The sequence below is a fragment of the Oncorhynchus gorbuscha genome, linkage group LG14, assembly GCF_021184085.1.
Source record: "Oncorhynchus gorbuscha isolate QuinsamMale2020 ecotype Even-year linkage group LG14, OgorEven_v1.0, whole genome shotgun sequence".
In the NCBI taxonomy this organism is placed as follows: Eukaryota; Metazoa; Chordata; class Actinopteri; order Salmoniformes; family Salmonidae; genus Oncorhynchus; species Oncorhynchus gorbuscha.
Genome location: NC_060186.1, coordinates 22,950,896 through 22,976,125, shown reverse-complemented (window position 1 = coordinate 22,976,125; position 25,230 = coordinate 22,950,896). Strand labels below are relative to the sequence as shown.

General features: G+C 44.4%; 1 protein-coding gene across 3 annotated transcripts in view; it reads right to left on the bottom strand.

The window, feature by feature from the left end:
• Positions 1–25,230, bottom strand: part of LOC123994653 (dedicator of cytokinesis protein 4-like) — a 162,604-nt gene that overhangs the window by 98,882 nt on the left and 38,492 nt on the right. For all 3 annotated transcript variants that reach the window (XM_046297507.1, XM_046297509.1, XM_046297508.1), the window contains exons 2-7: positions 15,341–15,424; positions 12,731–12,771; positions 12,370–12,425; positions 11,947–12,043; positions 10,949–11,097; positions 10,237–10,321 (exon numbers count right to left, since the gene is read on the bottom strand). In XM_046297507.1, coding sequence (XP_046153463.1) covers positions 10,237–10,321; positions 10,949–11,097; positions 11,947–12,043; positions 12,370–12,425; positions 12,731–12,771; positions 15,341–15,424 — 512 coding nt within the window. The remainder of the gene's footprint in view (positions 1–10,236; positions 10,322–10,948; positions 11,098–11,946; positions 12,044–12,369; positions 12,426–12,730; positions 12,772–15,340; positions 15,425–25,230) is intronic.

Sequence of the window (25,230 nt, the reverse complement as noted above, 5' to 3'; positions counted from 1 at the left end):
TCTGTGAAAATAAAAGGAAGCATGGGCTTTTAAGCTGTTCTGTCTACTCTGGCGTTTGCCTTTCATTTCAGGAGAGGAAAGCGCTTTATATCTGGTTTGGTAGAGCAGGTAAAGGGGGAGAGGGGATTCAGACGCACTACAGGTGAAATGTTTGGGGTCACTTAGAAATGTCCTTGTTTTTGAAAGAAAAGCTCATTTTATTATCCATTAAAATAACATCAAATTGATCAGAAATACAGTGTAGACATTGTTAATGTTGTAAATGACTACTGAAGCTGTAAATGGCAGATTTTTTTTATGGAATATCTACATAGGTGTACAGAGGCCCATTATCGACACTCCTGTGTTCCATTGGCACGTTGTTAGCTAATCCAAGTTTATAATTTAAAAGGCTAATTGATCATTAGAAAACCCTTTTGCAATTATGTTAGCACAGCTGAAAACTGTTGTACTGATTAAATAAGCAATAAAACTGTCCGTCTTTAGACTAGTTGAGTATCTGGCGCATCAGCATTTATGGATTTGATTACAGGCTCAAAATGGCCAGAAACAAAGACCTTTCTTCTGAAACTCGTCAGTCTATTCTTGTTCTGAGAAATGAAGACTATTCCATGCGAGAAATTTACAAGAAACTGAAGATCTCATACAATGCTGTGTACTCCTCTCTTCACAGAACAGCGCAAACTGGCTCTAACCAGAATAGAAAGAGGAGAGGGAGGCCCCAGTGTAAATCTGAGCAAGAGGACAAGTACATTAGTGTCTAGTTTGAGAAACAAACACTTCAAAAATCCTCAACTGGCAGCTTCATTAAATAGTACCCGCAAAACACCAGTCTCAACATCAACAGTGAAGCGCGACACTGGGATGCTGGCCTTCTTGGCAGAGTTGCAAAGAAAAAGCTGTATCTCAGACTGGCCAATAAAAAGAAAACATTAAGATGGACATAAGAACACAGACACTGGACAGAGGAATGTTGTGTGTTATGGGCAGACAAATCTAAGTTTGAGGTGTTCGGATCACAAAGAAAAACATTCTTGAGACGCAGAAAAAATACAAATATGCTGGAGGAGTGCTTGACGCTTTCTGTCAAGCATGGTGGAGGGAATGTGATGGCCTGGGGGTGATTTGGTGATGGTAAAGTGGGAGATTTGCACAGGGTAAAAGGGATCTTGAAGAAGGAAGGCTACCACTCCATTTTACAACGCCATGCCATACATACCCTATGGACGGCGCTTAATTGGAGCCAGTTTCCTCCTACAACAGGACAATGACCCAAAGCACAGCTCCAAACTATATAAGAACTATTTAGGGATGAAGCAGTCAGCTGGTATTCTGTCTATAATGGACTGGCCAGCACAGTCACCGGATCTCAACCCTATTGAGCTGTTGTGTGAGCAGCTTGACCGTATGGTACGTAAGAAGTGCCCATCAAGCCAAAACAACTTGTGGGAGGTACTGCAGGAAGCATGGGGGGAAATCTCTTTAGATTACCTCAACAAATTGACAACTTGAGTGCCAAAGGTCAGCAAGGCTGTAATTACTGAAAATGGAGGATTCTTTGACGAAAGCAAAGTTTCAAGGACACAATTATTATTTCAATTATAAATCATTATTTATAACCTTGTCAAAGTCTTGACTATATTTCCTATTCATTTTGTAACTCATTTCATGTATGTTTTCATGGGAAACAAGGACATTTCTAAGTGACCCTAAACTATTGAATGGTAGTGTATATGTCAAATATATTCTGCATTTTCACACCCTTTTATTTCAACATCCATTAAAGGGGCAATCAGCAGTTGCAGCACCCATTTTTTTGACATCTACATGAATGATATGTACCCATTGATTCTCGAAGAATATAAGGCATAAATACCTCATGAGTTAGTTCAACTGTCACACCCCCATCAGAACACTTGTTTAACTCCAATGTTTGTAAAGAAAACCTGTAAAGCCTCACCACATGGTTAAAACTATAATTTTGATATCATGGATGGCCAGTACCTCCATCCATAAGATCATTTCTCCTGACCTACCCCTCAACTTTTTATCAAAACAGTGGCGGGCTAAAAATGCTTTTTTAATTGTTTCAACTGCTGATTGGCCCTTTAAGTGAAGCTGTGGAAAAACTATGGATATTATTTTCCCAGAAATGTGTTAAGCATTCCATTTAATTCCAGAGGTTGCACGTTCACAGCACGCTTCCCTAATAGTCGCCCAAATCTAATTTGTTTCAGTTAATATGCTGCCCTTTTTGTAGAAAGAAAAAAAAACTGATGATCGGTCCAACACACACACGCATGAGGAAATGAATAAACAAACACACGAATGCCATTTAAACCTTTATAGGAAGAATGTCACAACACAGAGTGCTTCGAAGGAATTATATTTATTTAATTTGCGCACACACACACACACACACACACACACACACACACACACACACACACACACACACACACACACACACACACACACACACACACACACACACACACACACACACACACACACACACACACACACACACACACACACACACACACACACACACACAAAACTAGGATAGAATGAACAGTAGCACAATGTACCCAAAGCATCAAGTATTATGCCCTCTTAAGCACGGTATAATAATGTATTAACTCAACCAGATCTACAGTACATCTCTACATTATTATGTGACACAGCAGTGTCTGGGGGTTGTACTTTAAAGGCGCCCGCATGCTTGCCAGTTAAAAAAAGTTGGAAGAGACTGTGCATATACTACGACAACATTGTGACGTTTTGGTTTGATTTGGACTTTGGTAAGGGTTGTTCGGGCACACAAAATGTTTTCTTGAGGCAAGCTGAACTTGGTAGCTGAAGTCTACGCCTCTTCGTCGGTGATTGGTCAACAGTAGGGATTCTTCAGCAAAGTCTTTGCTGTCATTCAACGAGAGATAACTTGTTTTCATTATTTTTTCCATGTATTTAGAAATACTGCACCAAACATCTTAGTTAGTTGTAGAATTGCACAACAAAGATCTCCTCGGCAAAAATGTAAAAAATGAAAGATATTTATTGAGTTACATTCCGACTATTTTGAGGAAGTGTATACTAGCGACGGCATCTCAAATTGGACATGCAGCACAATTCCCACTTTTCAAGCAAACGTCTGTTAAGGTAGTATGCGAGCACACTCGTTCGGTTCGCCGACTTCGTCCCCCCGGCCAGCCGTACTGAAGCATGTGGACGCCTTAGTAAAGAGTATTCACAGCTCACTGCACAAGTCTGCATAAACTGAGGACAGAAAAAGACGGAGCTTCTCGTCTTCCTTAGTCACTGTCTGTGTTGTTGCCCAGTACAAGGACAAAAGAAGAACCGGTGGCTAACAACTTAACATTGAGCCAGGTCCCAATCCAAGTCTTCCTTGCACTCCCGCATGCACCCACTCACTCATTCATTCCACCAGATGGCTGCTATGGTCCCTGCCAAAGGGAGAGGACTAATAGAGGTGGAGAAGTGGAGGAAAGAGGGATGAAGGAGGAGAGGAGAGGGCACCAGCAGGCATTGAGACATTATGTTTTCTGCGGCTCGCGTAAACTGGGTTAAATCGGCCAGTTTAGTTTCATCTGCAATAAATAGGCTTGTGTGACAACCGATAGAGAAGAAAGCTGCTCGTGAAATGCTGTCTCGACTATACAGTACGTTAAGCAACCGAGGGGAGACAATGTCTTATGTGACTGTTTCTGCCTCACTTAATACGGGAGGGGAAGTAGTATAGTGGAGTATTGTTAGTTAACAAACTGTTCCAATATTGTTCACATAATATATTTAATAATTATGCCATTGAGCAGATGCTTTTATCCAAAGCGACTTAAAGTCATGAATGCATACAGATTTTACGCGTGGGTGGTTTTTGGAATCAAACTCACTATCCAGCTGCTACAGAGGACCAGGTTCACCATGTAACATTTTCCAGTAAGTAGCATGAAAAACAGAAACAAGTATTGTAACAGTCTAAAAGTCCCTGGGCTTTAGAGAGAGAGTTAAATACAGCCTACTGAGATTCTTAAGAGATCACATAATCAAGGCTACAGTATACATTGATCCTTTATCACATGAAACGTGGGGCAAAGGACCATTTGAAAAGAAAATATATGCTTCAGGTCAGCACAATAGTGTGAAATGGGTTACTCTCCACATGCCATTTCCATGTATGCTAGTGCAAATTGGGAGACAGTATGTTGACCTAGATAAACCTGAACTATCCATCACCACTGTTCAGTACCACTGACAGTGTAGTGAGCCCTACTGTCCCTCCTCTGCTCTGGGCTCTCTCACCTGGCCTCTCTGACCTGGGCCTCTCTGACCTGGGCCTCTCTGACCTGGGCCTCTCTGACCTGGGCCTCTCTGACCTGGGCCTCTCTGACCTGGGCCTCTCTGACCTGGGCCTCTCTGACCTGGGCCTCTCTGACCTGGGCCTCTCTGACCTGGGCCTCTCTGACCTGGGCCTCTCTGACCTACAGCTCAGTGGTCCTAAACACACATCTGAATTACCGGAAGAAAAGTTGGCACAATACAGTAGAATAAATGGTGCTTTTTAAAATCACCAAGACTGGGTCCCAATAAAGTAATAATATATATGAATATACCATTTAGCAGACGCTTTTATCCAAAGTGTCTTACAGTCACGCGGGCATACATTTTACGCACGGGTGGTCCTGGGAATCCAACCAAGCGCCATGCTCCGCAGAGTATTCTTGAATAAATCATTTAGCTGAACACTCATGCTCTGACAAAATCCTTTGTGCTTTTGTTGGTCAAGTACACCCTGGTATCTTTCTCTAATCCTCACTGTAAAAACAGGAACGGCACTGTTGTTCATCTGAAGTGCTTTTTCTGAGTGGTATGATCCAAAATGACACTTTGGTTCGTTCACCATATTCTACTCAATTTATGTCTGAAATCAAATAACAAATTTGACAGATCACTATCAGTTTTTGAACTGGATGAAAGCTAAATTGCTTTCAACACCATTGCATTGCATAGCTGTGGGAGCAATGTAGCGGCAGCAGCCTATCAGAAGAGCTGGAGGAATGGCCTATTGGGGGTGTGACTGTTCTTTTGGCCACCCGTGAGCGTGAATGTCATTCCAGGTAACATGTTCTTCTTTTATGGTTATATATTCACTGCCAGCAATGAATCTTAAAGAAATTGGAGGATATTTGAAGGAAATCTGATAAAAGGGGGAAGCTTGCAAGCCGGAGAACACCACAATTATGTGGATATATTGAAGCAACATCTCAAGACATCAGCTGGGAAGTTAAAGCTTGGTTCCAAATGGGCCTTCCAAACGGACAATGACCCCAAACATACTTCCAAAGTTAAAGACAACAAAGTCAAGGTATTGGAGTGGCCATCACAAAGCCCTGACCTCAATCATATAGCACATTTGTGGGCAGAACTGAAAAAGTGTGTGCGGGCAAGGAGGTCTACAAACCTGACTCAGTTACACCACCCTCTGTCAGGAGGAATGGGCCAAAATTCACCCAACTTATTATTGTGGGAAGCTTATGGAAGGTTACCCAAAACGTTTGACCCAAGTTAAACAATTTAAAAGGCAATGCTACCAAATACAAATTGTGTGTATGTAAACTTCTGACCCACTTGGAATGTGATGAAAGAAATAAAATCTGTAATAAATCATTCTCTCTAATATTATTCTGACATTTCACATTCTTAAAATAAAGTGGTGATCCTAACTGCCCTAAAACAAGGGCATCAACTTGGATTACTTGCATTACTTGGATTAAATGTCAGGAATTGTGAAAAACTGAGTTTAACTGTATTTGGCTAAGGTGTATTCAAAAGTCTGACTTCAGCGGTATATCCTTGATGCAATTTCAATGTTGTTTGAATTGCTTTGTGCATCACCAATGTAGCGTGAGGTGATTTTATACTGAAACACTGCATCCAAGTTGCTCGACGTTTCAATAGAGCTGTCACTCAAGGTGAGCTCATGAATATAAGCTCCTCCTGGTAGTTAGCCATGAGAGGAAAAAGTACATTTCGGAATGACTGTACAGGATTTTAAAATAATATCTGCATCAGTAATGTGATATTAAAGAGCTGGTCACAACATTGTAACCAGTTGATGTGAAAGTCGTATGTAAAGAAAGTGTTAGGAGTTATTATTTCATGTTATGGAGCCAACTTCATATTTTGATTAAAAGGAAATGTATTTAATTGCTTGTTAGCCAATTAAAGAAATGTGGATAGGTAAAAATCGAAAATGTACTTGTTACAAAATGGGTTGTGTATATATATATATATATATATATTAGTTTGAATGTGTTATTTATTAGGTTTAACAAAAGGATAAAAGTAAGTTACATTTATATTTACATTTAAGTCATTTAGCAGACGCTCTTATCCAGAGCGATTTACAAATTGGTGCATTCACCTTATGACATCCAGTGGAACAGCCACTTTACAATAGTGCATCTAAATCTTTTAGGGGGGGGGGTGAGAGGGATTACTTTATCCTATCCTAGGTATTCCTTAAAGAGGTGGGGTTTCAGGTGTCTCCGGAAGGTGCTGATTGACTCCGCTGTTCAATGTTCAAAGAAATAGGTTGCAACTTGAAATAAGTTTGTTACAAATCTAATATAAAACAGTTGGCATTGAATCATATTTGGTTAAAACAAATGTTTTTGAATGTTTTAAACCTAACCCATTTAGTTGTAAACAGTGATATTTTTAGGTTGATCCAAATGGCCATGTTAGACAGTGCACACCTATAGTAACTGTCGGGCTCGGTCGATGGACTCAAAGACACCACCTCATCTGCTTGTACATACAAGTTTAATCCTCCAAAGCACTCCATCCGCAACTAGGGCTGTGGCGGTCATGTAATTATGTCAGCCGGTTGTTGTCATGCAAATGACTGCCGGTCTCACGGCAATTGACCGTTAATGAACACAAACACGTTGAGCATCTTCCAGGCCTCCACACACACAAGCTGCTGATGCGCGCGCCTTTGGAACAGCTAAAGTAAAAAAAGTATAATGAATCAAATTAATATACACCATCACAATACAGCCATTATTTATTTTTGGCAGGTCTAAAGAAACGTTATGATACACAGAAAATTATTTCAGAAGAACAGAATATGAGTTGGCCTACTGCATGTTATCTGACTAATGTGCCATGCCATACGCTGTAGGCTTGTTCATGGCATTACTTTATAATTGAACTCAGCTGAATAAAAGAGAAAGGATATTTTTCCCATTCTGGCGCTAGAGCGCGCATACGAAGTAGCTATGTTGAGCGTAAAAGTGATCATTTGAAACAGGTCCTATACACTAGATTTAGAGGTACTTGACAACTTTAACTGCGAATGATAAAAACCTTAGAATGCCTAAGAAATACAAAGATATATGGGCTGCATGATACGACGTTAAGCTATTGACGATTTGAGAAAGTGCAACCAAAAAAAAGGGATTGTGCTCCGTTCCTTGCCTCAGGCTGCATAGTGATCATTATTTCACCCATCAGACTATTCTCAATTTAGTCTTTACTAATATGTCAAATTTGCTTAGATTTAGAATGGCCCAATATGAAAATGGGCAGGAACAGACGTAAGAGGAAAAAGACATCAACCGTATGCGCTCGAATAGCGAATGGAGGCCACTTCCCAGCTGGTTGGTCCCATGTCAGGTAGGCTACTCCGGTTATTTCACTGCATAGCAGGTTATATTCTGTCCAAACTCTGTATGCCATGGCCTCTCCAACCATGTTCCTGCAGCCACCCAGTGCTTAATTTGGGAAATCAAGTGAAATCTGTTTGGGAACATAGATAGTAACATGTTTTCCCAACAAAACATACACACAATGATCAAAAGTATGTGGACACCGGTTCATCAAACATCCCATTCAAAATTATGGACATTAATATGGAGTCGGCGTTCCAATTCATCCAAAATGTATTCGAATGGGTTGAGGTCAGGGCTCTGTGCAGGCTAGTCAAGTTCTTCCACACCAATCTCATTTCTGTATGGACCTCGCTTTGTGCACTGTCATGCTGAAACAGGAAAGGGTCTTCCCTAACCTGTTGCCACAAAGTTGGAAGAACAGAATCATATAGAATGTCATTGTATGCTGTAGCGTTGAGATTTCCCTTCACTGGAAGTAAGGAGCCAAGCCCAAACCATGAAAAGGAGTCTCAGACCATAATTCCTCCTCCACCAAACTTTACAGTTGGCAGGTAGCATTCTTCTGGCATCTATCAAAACCAGATTAGTCTGTTGGACTGCCATATAGTGAAGCATGATTCATCACACCAGAGAACGTGTTTCTAGAGAACGTGTTGCAACCAAGGACACGTTTTTTTATGCGCTACTTGCTTCAGCACTCAGCGGTACCGTTCTGTAAGCTTGTGTGGCCTACCACATTGCGGCTGAGCCGTTGTTGCTCCTAGACTTCCTATACTTCACAAAAACAGCACTTACAGTTGACCGGGGCAGCTCTAGCAATGCATACATTTTGCGAACTGACTTGTTGGAAAGGTGGCATCATATGACGGTGTAACGTTGAACGTCTCTGAGCTCTTCGGTAAGGCCAGTCTACTGCTTATATTTGTCTATGAATATTGCACGGCTGTGTGCTCGATTTTATAGACCTGTCAGCAACTGGTGTGGCTGAAATAACCAAATCCACTCATTTGAAGGCGTGTCCACATACTTTTGTATTTCATTCAAATGTTGACAGCCCCGGTCTCTGCGCACTGAAGGGGAGAGAGGGAAGGAGATGGAAACGCACCGTGGTAAGATATTCAGTAGCTAAAAGGTAGTGTGTCAGCCTATTAATGATGGAATATAAAAAATGCCCTATTACTAGGCTATTCAAAATCGAATACAAATTCATTATAATGAACTATGAATTTGTTTAATTTAGGCTAACTCTGAATTTGTTGACCAATTATGTACCAAAGATATTGTAAATCAGTTTTCTTTGTCATGTTTTTCTGCCTTCTGTAATATGCAGGTAGGCTATATATTGTAAAGTCATCATTTTAATTCAGTGGTTTTTCAGGCTTGGGCTCATATAGGCCTATCAGTATGCATAATTCTCTAATATGCGGCTGTTTTAAACAAATCACCACCTTGAAAAGCGCTGTCCATTTCGTTGTGTTTTGTCTTTAAAACAACACCCACAATGACCATGTTTCCCACTCAGGTTCAACCTGCTGTTGAACCTCTTCCTTCAAATTGACCAATCGCAGTGAGGTGAGTTTTAAAAGCGCATACTGTTTTGATGTGTTTTTCAAAGCCATTTGCATTGATGTCAGAGTGGTTAGAGGGACAATAGAGCCCTGGGTAACAGGCCATTAGCGACCTTATGATCATTAGCGAGTCGGGTACTAACCAACACATGTCCGGGGTGCATAACAGGAGATCGCCATGACTCAATGGTCACACAGAATTTGACCCGCAGTCATGACTCACGACTGCCGGTGTCACAGTAACGCAGTCACCGCAACAGCCCTGTCTACAACTCAATAAAGCCACACAATGAAGAAGGGCACAAAGAAAGATATGCTTTTGTCACCAAACAAATTCAAACGGGTCCTCAGCTGCCGTTGTCATGATGATGGCGATGTTGTTATTGTTTTGCATCCACGACGACAACTGTAATGTGTTTTGTTCCTCAGTCTCAGTTACTAAGGAATGACTACATTTCCACCCGCATTAGGCTTTTACTTCACTCATCCCCCACTCCCCTCTTTCTCATCCCCTGTACATTATTTGTTTAGTGGAAAAAAAAGGATTAAGTGCCTCACATCAGGATTGGAGCATCAGGCAGGGGATGTGGTCGCTATGGTTTCGGGGGGGGGGGGGCGCTGCCTAGGGAGGAGAGTGAGGAAGGGAAAGACGAAGGGAGACTCTAATCTACCTTTTTTCTGCCTTAAAAGAGTAAAATAGGTGTCTGAATTACAGACTGCGTGGCAAACACGCAGCAGTCGCTAGGGCTAGCTATGTGGCTAATGCTACAGAAAGGTATAGTACAGCGGATTTTTTTTTTTTTTTTTACCTTTATTTTACTAGGCAAGTCAGTTAAGAACAAATGATTATTTTCAATGACGGCCTAGGAACAGTGGGTTACCTGAATTGATGAGGATAGTGAGTGGGGAATACACAGTAACAAGAGAACAGTGTTCAGGCAATTGTTCCTGGTTTTGGGAATAGAACTCACCAGTTTGAAGAGTTCTGTGACGCTGATCTCGTCTGGGTCCACCATGCTGAACTCCCTGCGGGGTACCAGGTCCAAACTCAGCTGTCTGGAACACACACACACACACACACACACACACACACACACACACACACACACACACACACACACACACACACACACACACACACACACACACACACACACACACACACACACACACACACACACACACACACACACACACACACACACAGGACTGTCAGTGCATCAAACCATTCAGACAGGACACAATTGACAGAACTGGAAGACTGCTATGTCTCACAGGGACATAGAGGCATAGAGGGGCACCCACAAACACACACTCTAATCTCCCAGGGATAGATAAGTCTTTCAGAGCATGGGATGGTATCAGACAAGGAGAGGCAGGGTCACAGAACTCTTCAAACTGGTGTTTGCAGGGGGAGCGGTCTGTCATTTGTCCACACCCAACAGCAAGGGACTGACAGGTGTCGTTTCATCTGCCCGGGAGATAGAGACGCAGTGGAAAGTGTTTGTGTGTCTGATACGAAATGAAAAGTGTGTGTGTCTGTATGAACGTGTGGTGTGTCTGTTTGAAGGGGAACGGAACTGATTGAGCACAGCATGTGCCTGGGGAGGGAGTGTGACATTCAAAGACAGAGAGACTGGGGGACTGGGGATGCAGGAATGTTTCTCTCTCCCCACTACTCACTCGTTTCCCCAGTCCAACCTGGCAGTGATGTGCTGTTTGACGTCTTTCATGCGGTCGTTGGTGAGGTGACCAACCAGAACCTGTCTCCTCAGGTCCAAGATCTCATTCATCACGTGCCACAACCGATGGAACAGATCCCCATCATTCTTCTACACAGAGACAGAGAGACAGAGAGAGACAGAAAGAGCACAAGAGACAGACAGCGAGAGAGTGCGAGCAACAGAGAGATCACGAGAGACAGACCGTGAGAGACAGACCGCGAGAGCACGAGACAGAGAGCGCAATAGACAGAGAGAGCACAAGACATAGAGAGAGCACAAGAGACAGACCGCGAGAGCACGAGAGATAGAGAAAGCACGAGAGACAGAGCACGAGAGACAGAGCACGAGAGACAGAGCACGAGAGACAGAGCACGAGAGACAGAGCACGAGAGACAGAGCACGAGAGACAGAGCACGAGAGACAGAGCACGAGAGACAGAGCACGAGAGACAGAGCACGAGAGACAGAGCACGAGAGACAGAGCACGAGAGACAGAGCACGAGAGACAGAGCACGAGAGACAGAGCACGACAGAGCGAGGGAGCGACAGAGAGAGCAGGAGAGAGAGAAAGCAAGAGAGCAAGAGACATTTCAGAGTAAAACAATTGGACCAGACAGTCAGCCTGCTATAACAAGTAATGCATCACAAATTCAGATTTTATGTCTAACAAGCACAGATCATTTATTAGACACAAACACAAACAATGTTACTTATTAATATGCAGGGAAAAAGCTTCCACTGTTTGCTGCAGGAAAAACACCTGAGGCATAATGTATTGCCCACTAGTTGAAAGGCATTCCCTGTCTGCAACGGTTCTCAGGTCTATTCTCCTCTCTGCAGGATGTGTGGGGTACACATGGGAACACGCACGTACATGTGTGCGTTTGCCAGCATGTGTGTATGTGTAAATTCATGCATGTCTGTGCAAATTCCTGCATGCGTGTTGAACAGTCTTTACCACGTAGAGACGTTTCCACATGGCCCCCCAGTCTCTCAGGGTGGATGTCATCTCAGTGATAACAGAGTCCTCTGTGGGGATGACCGTCTCAAACTGCCTGTGGGTCAGAGAGAGAGGAGAGGGGGACATCACATTACTACGGTATACCTACCGAGCACATGGGTTAAAAGACACACTCACGCGACAGATAATGACGCGGTGTCACTATGAGAGGCTGGTCCAAGAGGCACTCAGCCTCCGTTCTGCTACGGTGACGTTGATCTCAATGTTTGTCTAACGTTTCCTCTCCGCAGAAATGACATAAACCTACCTCGCCTCCCAGACTGGCTGATCTAATAAGGCTGTTTGCCTTCTCAGAGACAGACACACGGGGAGACACACACGGAAACGGACAGACACACACACAATACACTCATTACTCACCCTTTGTTCTTGATATGGGCGTTCTTCAAGTGAATGTAAGTGCATGGGAAAATACCCTGGGGGGAGAGAATAAACAAAGTAATGAATGGGGAATGTATCTTTAACTGTATCATTAAAATGGCACAACCACGAACACATTCTGTTAGCGAGCGTAAATGATGCAGATAATCAATACAAATTAATAATGCGCGTGTGCGCGTGTGTGTAAGTGCGTGGCAATGTGACATTATTAAACTATGAGCCTCTCCCTACTGACCTGCTCACTGCACAGCCCTCAGATCAAAGCAGAGAGATGATATTTCTGAATCTGAAAATAGCAGCTGCGCTGACAGCCTCAATAACACAAAAGAGTCTCACCCACCTTGGCATTTGGACTCTTATGGACGAACCCCCTGTACCAGCCTGAGGAGACAAAAAAAAGGAGACATTTTCATTGTGTCACTGTGACTTTCAGACCCGCTACCTTTCTTTCTTTCTATCACTACTTTTGACCAGAGCACTATGAGTTACAGGGCTGCCATTTGGGACACAGAACCGGGTTACTGAAGTGTCGACACTTCAGCGCCGGGCGGCACCAGTCGTCGAGCTGCCGAGTTGGAGAACTGAAGGAGAACATTTTAAAAATGGCCAGCTGGAACACTTTATCACGGGAGGCAGGATTTTGTCGCTGCACTGTTTACTGCAAGCCAACCAGGCCCGGTGTTACATGGCACTGAGCACCCAGTATTTGTTCTGGCCACCGGCCAAGCTGGTGAGCCAGGGGGGGGGACGTCAGTAGTACCACGGGCTGTAAGTAGCACCAGGAAGTGTAAGTAGCACCAGTAACCTAAGGTCATAATGTGCTACTCGTGTTAAAGAGGTGAGAATGAGCCTCACTGCTGCCACTGTCTCGTGGTCTTGCCTACTGATGGACCTCCACGAGGCTCTTTACAAACTCGTTCTAGGTTTCGCTTGGCCAGAGCGTGTCAGAGAAGACATATGTCACCTATCACCCTACAGTAGTAACTTGGTGACATAGTATCAGCACTGGCAGAAACCATTTTTTTAAAAGTAACTTGTCTCCTCTCTAGGACAGAATAGACAGACCTTCTTGTCAACACCCTTGTCTTTGGGTTGTGGGGACCGGAACATATTGTAACAGCCTAAACTCTTCTGGGAAGGCTTTCCTCTAGACGTCAGAACATTGCTGCGAGGACTTGCTTCCATTCAGCCACAAGAGCATTAGTGAGGTCGGGCATCGTTCCAAATGATCCCAAAGGTGTTCGATGGGATTGAGGTCAGGGCTCTGTACAGGCCAGTCAAGATCTTCCACACCGATGTCGACAAACCATTTCTGTATGGGCCTTGCTTTGTGCACGGGGGCATTGTCAGGCTAAAACTGGAAAGGGCCTTCCCCAAACTGTTGCCACAAAGTTGGAAGCACAGAATCGTCTAGAATGTCACTGTATGCTGTAATGTTAAGATTTCCCTTCATTGGAACTAAGAGACCTTGCCCGAAACGTGAAAAACAGCCCCAGACCATTATTCCTCCTCCACCAAATTTTACAGCTGGCACTATGCATTGGGGCAGGTAGCGTTATCCTAGCCTCCGTCAAACGCAGATTCATTTGTCGGACCGCCAGGTGGCGAAGCGTGATTCATCACTCCAGAGAATGCGTTTCCACTGCTCCAGAGTCCAATGGCGGCGAGCTTCACACCACTCCAGCCGATGCTTGGCATTGCGCATGGTGATCGTAGGCTTGTGTGCGGGCTGCTAGGCCATGGAAGCCCATTTCACGAAGCTCCCGACGAACAGTCCTTGTGCTGTCGTTGCTTCCAGAGGCAGTTTGGAACAATGGCAGTGAGTGTTGCAACCGAGGACAGACCATTTTTACACGCTACAGCACTCAGCAGTCCCATTCTGTGAGCTTGTGTGGCCTACCACTTCACAGCTGAGTCGCTGTTGCTCCTATTGAGTTCCAAACTGCCTCTGGAAGCAACATCAGCACAGGAGCTGTTAGTCAGGAAATACGTTTCCACTTCACAATAAAAGCACTTACTGTTTACCGGGGCAGCTCTAGCAGGGCAGACATTTGATGAACTAAGCTGTTGGAAAGGTGGCATCCTATGACAGTGCCACATTTAAAGTCACTGAGCTCTTCAGTAAGGCAATTCTACTTGTGCTTGATTTTATACAACTGTCAGCAACGGGTGTGACTGAAATAGTCTAAACCACTCATTTGAAGGGGTGTCCACATACTTTTGCATTTATAGTGTTTATTAGATGTCAGATCATTTCCTTTGGGGAGTTTGTAATGAATCATCAGCCACCTCAGACGGACCTGTCATCTGTCTGTCTGTGTGTCCTTGAGCAACAACAGGAAGTGAGATCGTGATGCCCTGAGAAGGGAGGAAGGTTGCGTCAATGCTGTGTAAGTTAGCTGGGTGGAAACAGGAAAGTGTGACGGGGCACCTGCTCTGTCTAAAACTATGTCAAAAATGAACCCGTGAGTGTGAGCGACTCGGCCTTGAGGCTCACACACTCCTTCGCAATACACAGCCAAGCAGGGACACACACACACACACACACACGCACACACACACACACACACACACACACACACACACACACATGCACGCACGCACACACATGCACGCACGCACACACATTGGCAAGCAGAGCTCAGTGTGGGCGGGAAGCAGGAACCGAAGTCTTCTCCCTCTCGCGGCACAGGAAACAGTAGCAAACTGAGAGCCTCCACAAACGTTTATCTCATCAAATAGATTTATTTATTTTTTTAAGTCTTAACATTTCATGTGCAACACAATACTCCTGGAGGGACAGACTGGGGAAGGAAACGTGGCCCAACTTCAAAAAGGTTGACTACAGCCCCAGTAGCAGCCCATCTGTGAGTCACAGTGGCTGTCTGTGAAGCTCGAAGGGGGATTCGTGGTTTATGTGGGTGTGAAATGAGTAGAGGTTATCAGTTACCTTCACATTTCTCCAGGAGCTGCACCGTGTCCCCAATCTCCAATGGCAAGCCATGCTGGACCGTCCCTCTGAAACTGGCCAGCACTGAAACACAATAGAAGATATACTTTAATACCGGTGTGTATTGTTACGTGTGTATCAAGGTAACACACATCAACTCGACACACACACACACACACACAGTCAAAAAAAAAAGTCTTATATCACTCTTTTCATGTCACTAGAATTGAATCCGAGCTCAACTGTCTTGACTGAGGTTGTGCTGTGATTTGTTTCCAGTGTTCCCTGAGCAGACAGAAAAACGGGAGAGAATGGCCTGCTGGCTGCTGGTAGATTGAGTAAGCCTCTGGGTGTCATGCTGAACTACAGGGAAAATAATGTCATTCTGGGTCTTTCTGCTAGGAGGCCTCTTGTAGAGGAGGGAGGCAAAACCTGCAGAGGCTTAAGAGTAGGACTCTCTTTGATGAGCAGCACGGTCAGTTAGAGAGAGAGCGGCTCTCACCCCCTCTGAGCACCCCCCCTGTCAGCCACCCTGATAGCCCTTCTGACAACCCCCTCACACCCACTGAGGACAAACACAAGACAGATTGTACTACTTATGGACTCAAATGGGAAATATATAGAAGAAAAAAAACTTTTTCCCAAACATAGTGTGTCTAAACTCTGGTGTCCAAACACCCAGCGTGCCCTCAACCTTCTGTCTGACGACCAACTAGGTTCACCCAGCCACATAATAATACACACAGGCACAAACGACCTGAGAGCACAGCAGGAAAGGGTTGCCACAGCACTGAAGGGAGTGATTGAAAAGGCTTCTTCTATTTTCCCCAACGCACAAGTGGTTATCTCCACCCTGCTACCACGGGTAAACGCAAGTATTTCCCGTGACTGTGCCTCAAAACCAAATGTTTTCCTGGCCCACCACTCCACCCTGGACTTGAACAGCCTCTATGACCAGGTCCACCTCTACAAGGCAGCAGTGCCCACCTTTGCCAGGACTCTAAAGGACATCGCTCTCAAACGTATCCCCAACACTTCACACAGGAGCAATAGATCAATAGACACCCCACCCAGACCAGCGAGACACCCTCCCAGAACTGCAGGACCCCCCCCCCCTGGACCTACACATAGAGGACCCACGCCAAGAGGAATTACATCCAGACCACAGTACACCTAGACACATCCACACCCCCACATCGTCCAATCAACACCCCCCCACGTCAACCATGCCCACACCCCATTTAGGCCTATGCCACTTCTGCCCACCCCATGCACCCCACCCCCACAAAGAGGGCCTCAAAGAGGGCCTCAACATGGAAGCCACACATACGCCCAGGTAGTGAGCGGGCAAACAGGCCCAAACCCCCCACTCTCACACTCGCCCAAGCCAATGGCATGTACCAGATGCTCAGCAGGCTCTGCTCACACTTACTGGCCTGAGGCCAAACCACGACCAACAACATTGGACACTCTATGGAACAAAAGGCCTTCACTATATTATCCTGGAATAGCCAAGGCCTGAGGTCATCTGCCTTTAGCCTAAAGAGCAGAAACCCGGACTTCACCAAATAAATCGGTAATACAGACATTGTCATCCTGCAAGAAACCTGGTATAGAGGAGACGGACCCACTGGTTGCCCTCTAGGTTACAGAGAGCTGGTAGTCCCATCCACCAAACTACCAGGTGTGAAACAGGGAAGGGACTGAGGGGCTATGCTAATTTGGTATAGAGCAGACCTAACTCACTCCATTAAATTAATCAAAACAGGAACATTCTACATTTGGCTAGAAATTCAAAAGTAAATTATCCTAACAGAGAAAGATGTCCTCCTGTGTGCTACCCATATCCCCCCACTAGAATCCCCATATTTTAATGAAGACAGCTTTTCCATCCTGGAGGGCGAAATCAATCATTTCCAGGCCCAGGGACATGTACTAGTCTGTGGCGACCTAAATGCCAGAACCGGACAAGAACCTGACACCCTCAGCACACAGGGGGACAAACATCTGCCTGGAGGTGACAGCATCCCCTCCCACATATGCCCCGCTAGGCACAACTATGACAACATAACCATCAAAAACTGGTCACAACTCCTGCAGCTCTGTCGCACGCTGGGTATGTACATAGTCAACGGTAGGCTTCGAGGGGACTCCTATGGTAGGTACACCTATAGCTCATCTCTTGGCAGTAGTACTGTAGACTACTCTATCACTGACCTCAACCCAGAGTCTCTCAGAGCGTTCACAGTCAGCCCACTGACACCCCTATCAGACCACAGCAAAATCACAGTCTACTTAAACAGAGCAATACTCAATCTAGAGGCATCAAAGCCAAAGGAACTGAGTAACATTAAGAAATGCTATAGATGGAAGGAATGCAGTTTGGAAACCTACCAAAAAACAATTAGGCAACAACAAATTCAATCCCTTTTAGACAATTTCCTGGGTAAAACGTTCCACTGTAATAGTGAAGGTGTAAACTTGGCAGTAGAAAATCTTAACAGTATATTTGACCTCTCAGCTTCCCTATCAAATCTAAAAATCTCAAATAGAAAACCAAAGAAAATTAACAATAATGACAAATGGTTTGATGAAGAATGCAAAAATCTAAGAAAGAAATTGAGAAACCTGTCCAACCAAAAACATAGAGACCCGGAAAACCTGAGTCTACGCCTTCACTATGGTGAATCACTAAAACAATACAGAAATACACTATGGAAAAAGAAGGAACAGCATGTCAGAAATCAGCTCAATGCAATTGAAGAATCCATAGACTCTAACCACTTCTGGGAAAATTGGAAAACACTAAACAAACAACAACACGAAGAATTATCTATCAAAAATGGAGATGTATGGGTAAACCGCTTCTCCAATCTTTTTGGCTCTATAACAAAGAATACAGAGCAAAAACATATACATGATCAAATACAGATCTTAGAATCAACTATTAAAGACTACCAGATCCCACTGGATTCTCCAATTACATTGAATGAGTTACAGGACAAAATAAAAACCCTCCAACCCAAAAAGGCCTGCGGTGTTGATGGTATCCTCAATGAAATGATCAAATATACAGACAAAAAATTCCAATTGGCTATACTAAAACTCTTTAACATCATACTTAGCTCTGGCATCTTACCCAATATTTGGAACCAAGGACTGATCACCCCAATCCACAAAAGTGGAGACAAATTTGACCCCAATAACTACCGTGGAATATGTGTCAACAGTAACCTTGGGAAAATCCTCTGCATTATTATTAACAGCAGACTCATACATTTCCTCAATGAAATCAATGTACTGAGCAAATGTCAAATTGGCTTTTTATCAAATTACCGTACAACAGACCATGTATTCACCCTGCACACCCTAATTGACAACCAAACAAACCAAAACAAAGGCAAAGTCTTCTCATGCTTTGTTGATTTCAAAAAAGCCTTCGACTCAATCTGGCATGAGGGTCTGCTATACAAACTGATGGAAAGTGGTGTTGGGGGTAAAACATACGACATTATAAAATCCATGTACACAAACAACAAGTGTGCAGTTAAAATTGGCAAAAAACACACACATTTCTTCACACGGGGTCGTGGGGTTAGACAGGGATGCAGCTTAAGCCCCACCCTCTTCAACATATATATCAACGAATTGGCGCAGGCACTAGAAAAGTCTGCAGCACCTGGCCTCCCCCTGCTAGAATCCGAAGTCAAATGTCTGCTGTTTGCTGATGATCTGGTGCTTCTGTCACTAACCAAGGAGGGCCTACAGCAGCACCTAGATCTTATGCACAGATTCTGTCAGACCCTGACAGTAAATCTCAGTAAGACCAAAATAATGGTGTTCCAAAAAAGGTCCAGTCACCAGGACCACAAATACAAATTCCATCTAGACACTGTTGCCCTAGAGCACACAAAAAACTATACATACCTTGGCCTAAACATCAGCGCCACAGGTAACTTCCACAAAGCTGTGAACGATCTGAGAGACAAGGCAAGAAGGGCATTCTATGCCATCAAAAGAAACATAAATTTCAACATACCAATTAGGATTTGGCTAAAAATACTTGAATCAGTCATAGAGCCCATTGCCCTTTATGGTTGTGAGGTCTGGGGTCTGCTCACCAACCAAGACTTCACAAAATGGGACAAACACCAAATTGAGACTCTGCACGCAGAATTCTGCAAAAATATCCTCCGTGTACAAAGTAAAACACCAAATAATGCATGCAGAGCAGAATTAGGCCGATACCCACTAATTATCAAAATCCAGAAAAGAGCCGTTAAATTCTACAACCACCTAAAAGGAAGCAATTCACAAACCTTCCATAACAAAGCCATCACCTACAGAGAGATGAACCTGGAGAAGAGTCCCATAAGCAAGCTGGTCCTGGGGCTCTGTTCACAAACACAAACACACCCTACAGAGTCCCAGGACAACAGCACAATTAGACCCAACCAAATCATGAGAAAACAAAAATATAATTACTTAACACATTGGAAAGAATTAACAAAAAAACAGAGCAAACTAGAATGCTATTTGGCCCTACACAGAGTACACAGCGGCAGAATACCTGACCACTGTGACTGACCCAAAATTAAGGAAAGCTTTGACTATGTACAGACTCAGTGAGCATAGCCTTGGCTCTCAAGAGAAGACAGGCTATGTGCTCACTGCCCACAAAATGAGGTGGAAACTGAGCTGCACTTCCTAACCTCCTGCCCAATGTATGACCATATTAGAGAGACATATTTCCCTCAGATTACACAGATCCACAAAGAATTCGAAAACAAATCCAATTTTGAAAAACTCCCATATCTACTGGGTGAAATTCCACAGTGTGCCATCACAGCAGCAAGATTTGTGACCTGTTGCCACGAGAAAAGGGCAACCAGTGAAGAACAATCACCATTGTAAATACAACCCATATTTATGCTTATTTATTTTATCTTGTGTCCTTTAACTATCTGTATATAGTTAAAAACTGATAGATAGATATATATATATATATAATATGACATTTGTAATGTCTTTACTGTTTTGGAACTTCTGTATGTGTAATGTTTACTGTTCATTTTTGTTGTTTTTCACTTTATATGTTGTCTACCTCACTTGCTTTGGCAATGTTAACACATGTTTCCCATGCCAATAAAGCCCTTGAATTGAATTGAGAGAGAGAGAGAGAGCGCGAGAGAGAGAGAGCGCGAGTGCACGAGAGAGAGAGAGCGCGAGTGCACGAGAGAGAGCGAGAGAGAGAGAGAGAGAGCCAGAGACCAGAGAGAGAGAGAGAGAGCGCGAGAGAGAGAGCCTAAAGAACAGGGGCAGGGTGAGGAGAGAGAAAGGGGCAAGGAGAGAGATAGAGAAAGAACAAGCACACAAGAGAGAAAAATAAAGAGTAACAATCTCAGTCGATCAACACAGAGCACTTTTCTCGAACAGCGTCTAATAGCTGGGTTAGCAGTGAGGAGTGTCGACAGACGCCATTCTCTGTGGTTCCGAGAAACAGGACATGATAACAGCACTCAGATAATTTTCCAAGCTGCCACACTCTGGGGGAAACGCATCTAATAAGGATAGTACCTACGACATGGAAATGAGGAAGACTGGAGTCAGGCAAGGGTTTTGGAGAGGGGTTTTCATTTCATGGGGCACAGGGCAACCTTGTTTACCTGACCCGGCTGCAAAGTCAGTGAAACTTTAATTGGGAGGTTCCACTACATGAAATATAACTTCCAACATACTTTACTTGCACTGTGCTAACGCTTGAACCACAAGTAGAGTTTTCCAGCTGCAGTGCACTAAATGATGCAGTTTGAAGTAGAGTTTTTAATCGTTTCTTGGTAATCCATTCCCCAGCTGTTGTCTGTCTGCTATCTGGCATGGCTCTTTTCCAAAGATGTTGGCCCTGAAAGGTGTTCACTCAGCGGGGAAACTATTTTTTATTTTCTCTCCGGGGAAGAGGAGGAAGTGTCGCCTTAAAAAGGCAGGACAACACACACACATACATACATACACACATACACACAGGAAAGAAAAAAGGGGACATGATGTGATACAGACTGGATTCAAACCAGGGACTGTAGTGACGCCTCTTGCACCGAGACACACAGTGCCTTAGACCGCTGCACCACTCGGGCGTCCATAAAAAAAAAGTCTCACACACAAATATAGCAAAACCACAGATGCACAGATATGATATGTGTACATGAACACAGGCACGCACATAGCCTCATAGTGGTGAACCTGTCACACAGGGTCAGGGCCCATGTTTCCAGTCGGCTTGGTTTGAGGCAGGAGTTCAGTCACCACAAGCTGTGCTCTGCTCTGCTCTGACACACATCTACTCGTGGGCAAATGGCTGTTCCTATTTCTGAGCAGGCAGCCTTGTTCATGCTGAACTAACTTAGACATTACGTAAAGACTGCAGGAAACTGAAGGAAAAACACACACACACACACACACACACACACACACACACACACACACACACACACACACACACACACACACACACACACACACACACACACACACACACACACACACACACACACACACACACACACACACACACACACAGGAATTCAGGAACTGGGATAAAAGTCAAACTTAAATAAAAGTGCTGGACTGAACAGTGACTGGGAACCATGAACTTATGACAATATCTCCTTCAGACTTGAGATGAAAAGACCAAACGGGAACTGACTACTGTAGGCTCCACTCCTGAGCCAAAGTGGAGACTTAGTCGCACTAACCTCCAGTAATCTACCCATGGGCTGCGTGCGGCTGCGACTCTCACCTTGCCCTAATCCTAAGGCAGTCCCCAAAGCCAGAGAGAAGACTGGCTGTCTACTTTGAGCTCAGTGTTCTGTCCAGGGTGGATGGGGAAAGGCAGGCAGATCGGTACAAAGAGCGTTTGTGTGAATTAGCTTACATGTGCTTTAGGCTGCCATTTGGAGTCGAGGCCTGTCAAGTGACCCTACAGTTGGTTTGTCGGTCTCCCTCTAAGCTCCTTATAGGAACATGATGCAGACCACTGGTTCAGACAGGCTTTGGTGTAGTTTGTTGTGTTCAAAGGCACTGGGTTTCACAGGCTGTACTGAATTGATTGGTTTACAGCTAGCTAGGTATTACACAGACCATGGTGTCACGTGTTCAAACCACGCAAGATGTAAAAGGTAAGTAGCTACCGATTGGGTGTGGCAGGCATAACGTTTGAAAGTATACTTTAAAAGAAGATTAAAACAGTTGTCTTGCATGAACCAGACAGAATATTCAGAGGAGACAACGAAACAGACATAGCAGGTTCTTAGTGCAGAGAGTCTCTGCCAAAAGAACTAGAAAAACAACCTGCAGTCGACGCCAACCAATGAGCAACTTGAGTTCAAAAGGCTCCGTAAAAGTGGTTTTAACAGCCCGTCCTCACCCCATTTCTCTCCGATTTGTGTTCCAACAACGAATCACACTCGTAATCCACTCCTCCGTCATCAATTATTCAACACATCATTAATATGCTAATTCGTCACCACAGACACGGGTGGTCCATTGACCCTGCTGCCAGAAATGAGCAAGTGTGCATTCTCCATTATTCAGATGTGTAGTTGTTGGATTCCTACTCCAATCCGCACATACTGGAATGGAATGTAATCAGGTTAATAAATAATGGCGAGAACGAGACCACACTTGATTTGCAGGAAGTTGCAAAAACAATTAATCAGCAGTAAGTGATATTCAAAATGGAAGGTGACATCCCTTGCATTTCCCCTGCTCTTATCCGTCCCTCCTCTCGTTCCCTCCCTTCCTTTTCCTTTTGCTTCGCTATGTGCAAGGCTGTGAGTTGAGGATGGTTAAAGTCCTGCTTTATTTATACTCTGGCGTCTGCAGGATTTACATCTCAAGCCACAGCCATCTGCTTGGGTTTGACTTCACAACCATGAAACGGTTGGGTTTCATAACGGGAACTCTTGACAGCAGAGTTAGACTATCCAAATACCCGACAGAATCAGTGATTTATTCAAAGTTCTGAACAGATTCTTAATGTTCTCTGGTAGGGATGCACGATATCGGTGAACATATAGGAATCGGCTGACATTAGCTACAGCCTGGATTCGAACCGGGGACTGTGGCGACGCCTCTTTTGCACGGAGATGCAGTGCCTTAACACACACATGGACGCAGAGGTCTAACAATTTTACTGTACTAGAATACTTAAAAGGCAGCACAAAAATAAATTGGGAAAGGATTTTTGGCAAGGAAAATATCAAATATAGGCCAAAAGTGTCATATCGGTGCATCACTATTCTCTGGCAAAGGGCTGGTAGTTGGTACAGGTATGCCATTGTGGTTTCGACACGGGTAGAGAAACAGCATTAGTTCTGCCATACAGCGGAGCCCCGGTCGAAAACAAAGACAGCATCTGTCTAAGACAGTCTTAATATTGCTTTGCTGTGCCATTTTTTGGACTCGACCGTGGCCAGCCCTAAAAAACTCTCTATTCTAGCTATGCGAATAAACATGACAGAGTAACCCAGAATTAACCACGTTGTTTGAATGGGTCCCAACCCATTATGTCCCAGTTCTAGGGAAACATTACAGATGGACATTCTGCGGAGAACAGGCATGAGTCTTTAAATACCCACTCATAACCTATTTTTCCACTGTGTTACTGACACAAGGCAATGACTCAGGCCCCCCCCCCCCCCCGTGGTTAAGTACACATATGCCTATAGTCTTCAGGCCCTCCAAACACACTTAGCATCATTGGCGCAGAGGAACGTATATGTGTGTGTATACACAAACACCACGGTCCAGTGAGACATGGGGCACGAAGCTTTGGGCCAAGCCTGGTCATCTGACAGAGCGCTGTAACAGTGAGACACGGATTAAAGACGTGCCGATGCGCTTCAGCGCTCTGCTCTCTCTCACAAAATGTGATTTCCTGGGGATGAGCTTCGACCCTGGAAGAGGCGGCTATGCATTTTAAAGCAGGAGGAATCAACAGGAGCTGACCGCGTAAGGCAGCAGACGTCGGTCTCACAGCATAGAGTATATGCACACACCTGCACCTGCCTCACAGCCTCTAGACGATACGGCCGTGAAGCGAGAAGACCCAGATTGCGCCACGCCACGCCGCGTCAGCTCAGCTAGATATTATAATATATATACATAAACTCTCTCTCTCGATGAGAGAGAGGGAAAGACAGGCCAACAAAAGCTAGGCTGGTGAAATCGCTCACGAGGAACGGCTTTCATTTCACCTTTTCCATTTCCAGTTGTCCTTTTCGATGCCTTTGTATTTCGAGATAACGGCGAGAAGCAGGCTATGGGGAAACAAGCGCTCGCTGGCAACAATAGCCTTCCCTCGAATCATAACACCTCAAAATGAGCTTTCATAAAAGATAAGTGTATAGCTTCTCTGAGGTGGCAAGGGCACGCACAGAATGTAAATACATTAAAACCAAAGTAATTACTACACATAACATCATACCGGGATCCATAACGTTCGATGAACACAAATGTAAGCCGCGAAATAGGCTTACTCCTACAAATGTCAATGCAAGTAAATCATGCAAGACCTCACAAGGAGTAAGATAGAAATTCTGCTTGTTTGGTGCTTTGTTCGCCCTGGTCTGAATGTATTCATAAACGACAAGATAATGAGTTTTGAAGGAGAGCAGTGTGCTGTTACAGAGGCGCTAATTGTGTGTGTGTTCGTGTGCATGTGCATGCTAATGTGTGTGTCCGCCACCTTTCAGCAGCATCCTGTGAGACGCTTCAGTGCCCCTTCCCTTTCTGCTCATTACAAAGGGAAGTCTGAGAGAGACTGGGTGTTCTGCTGTGGCTGCTTTAACATGCAGGTCTCTCCTAGCGCGTGAATCGCACTAACTAAAGCC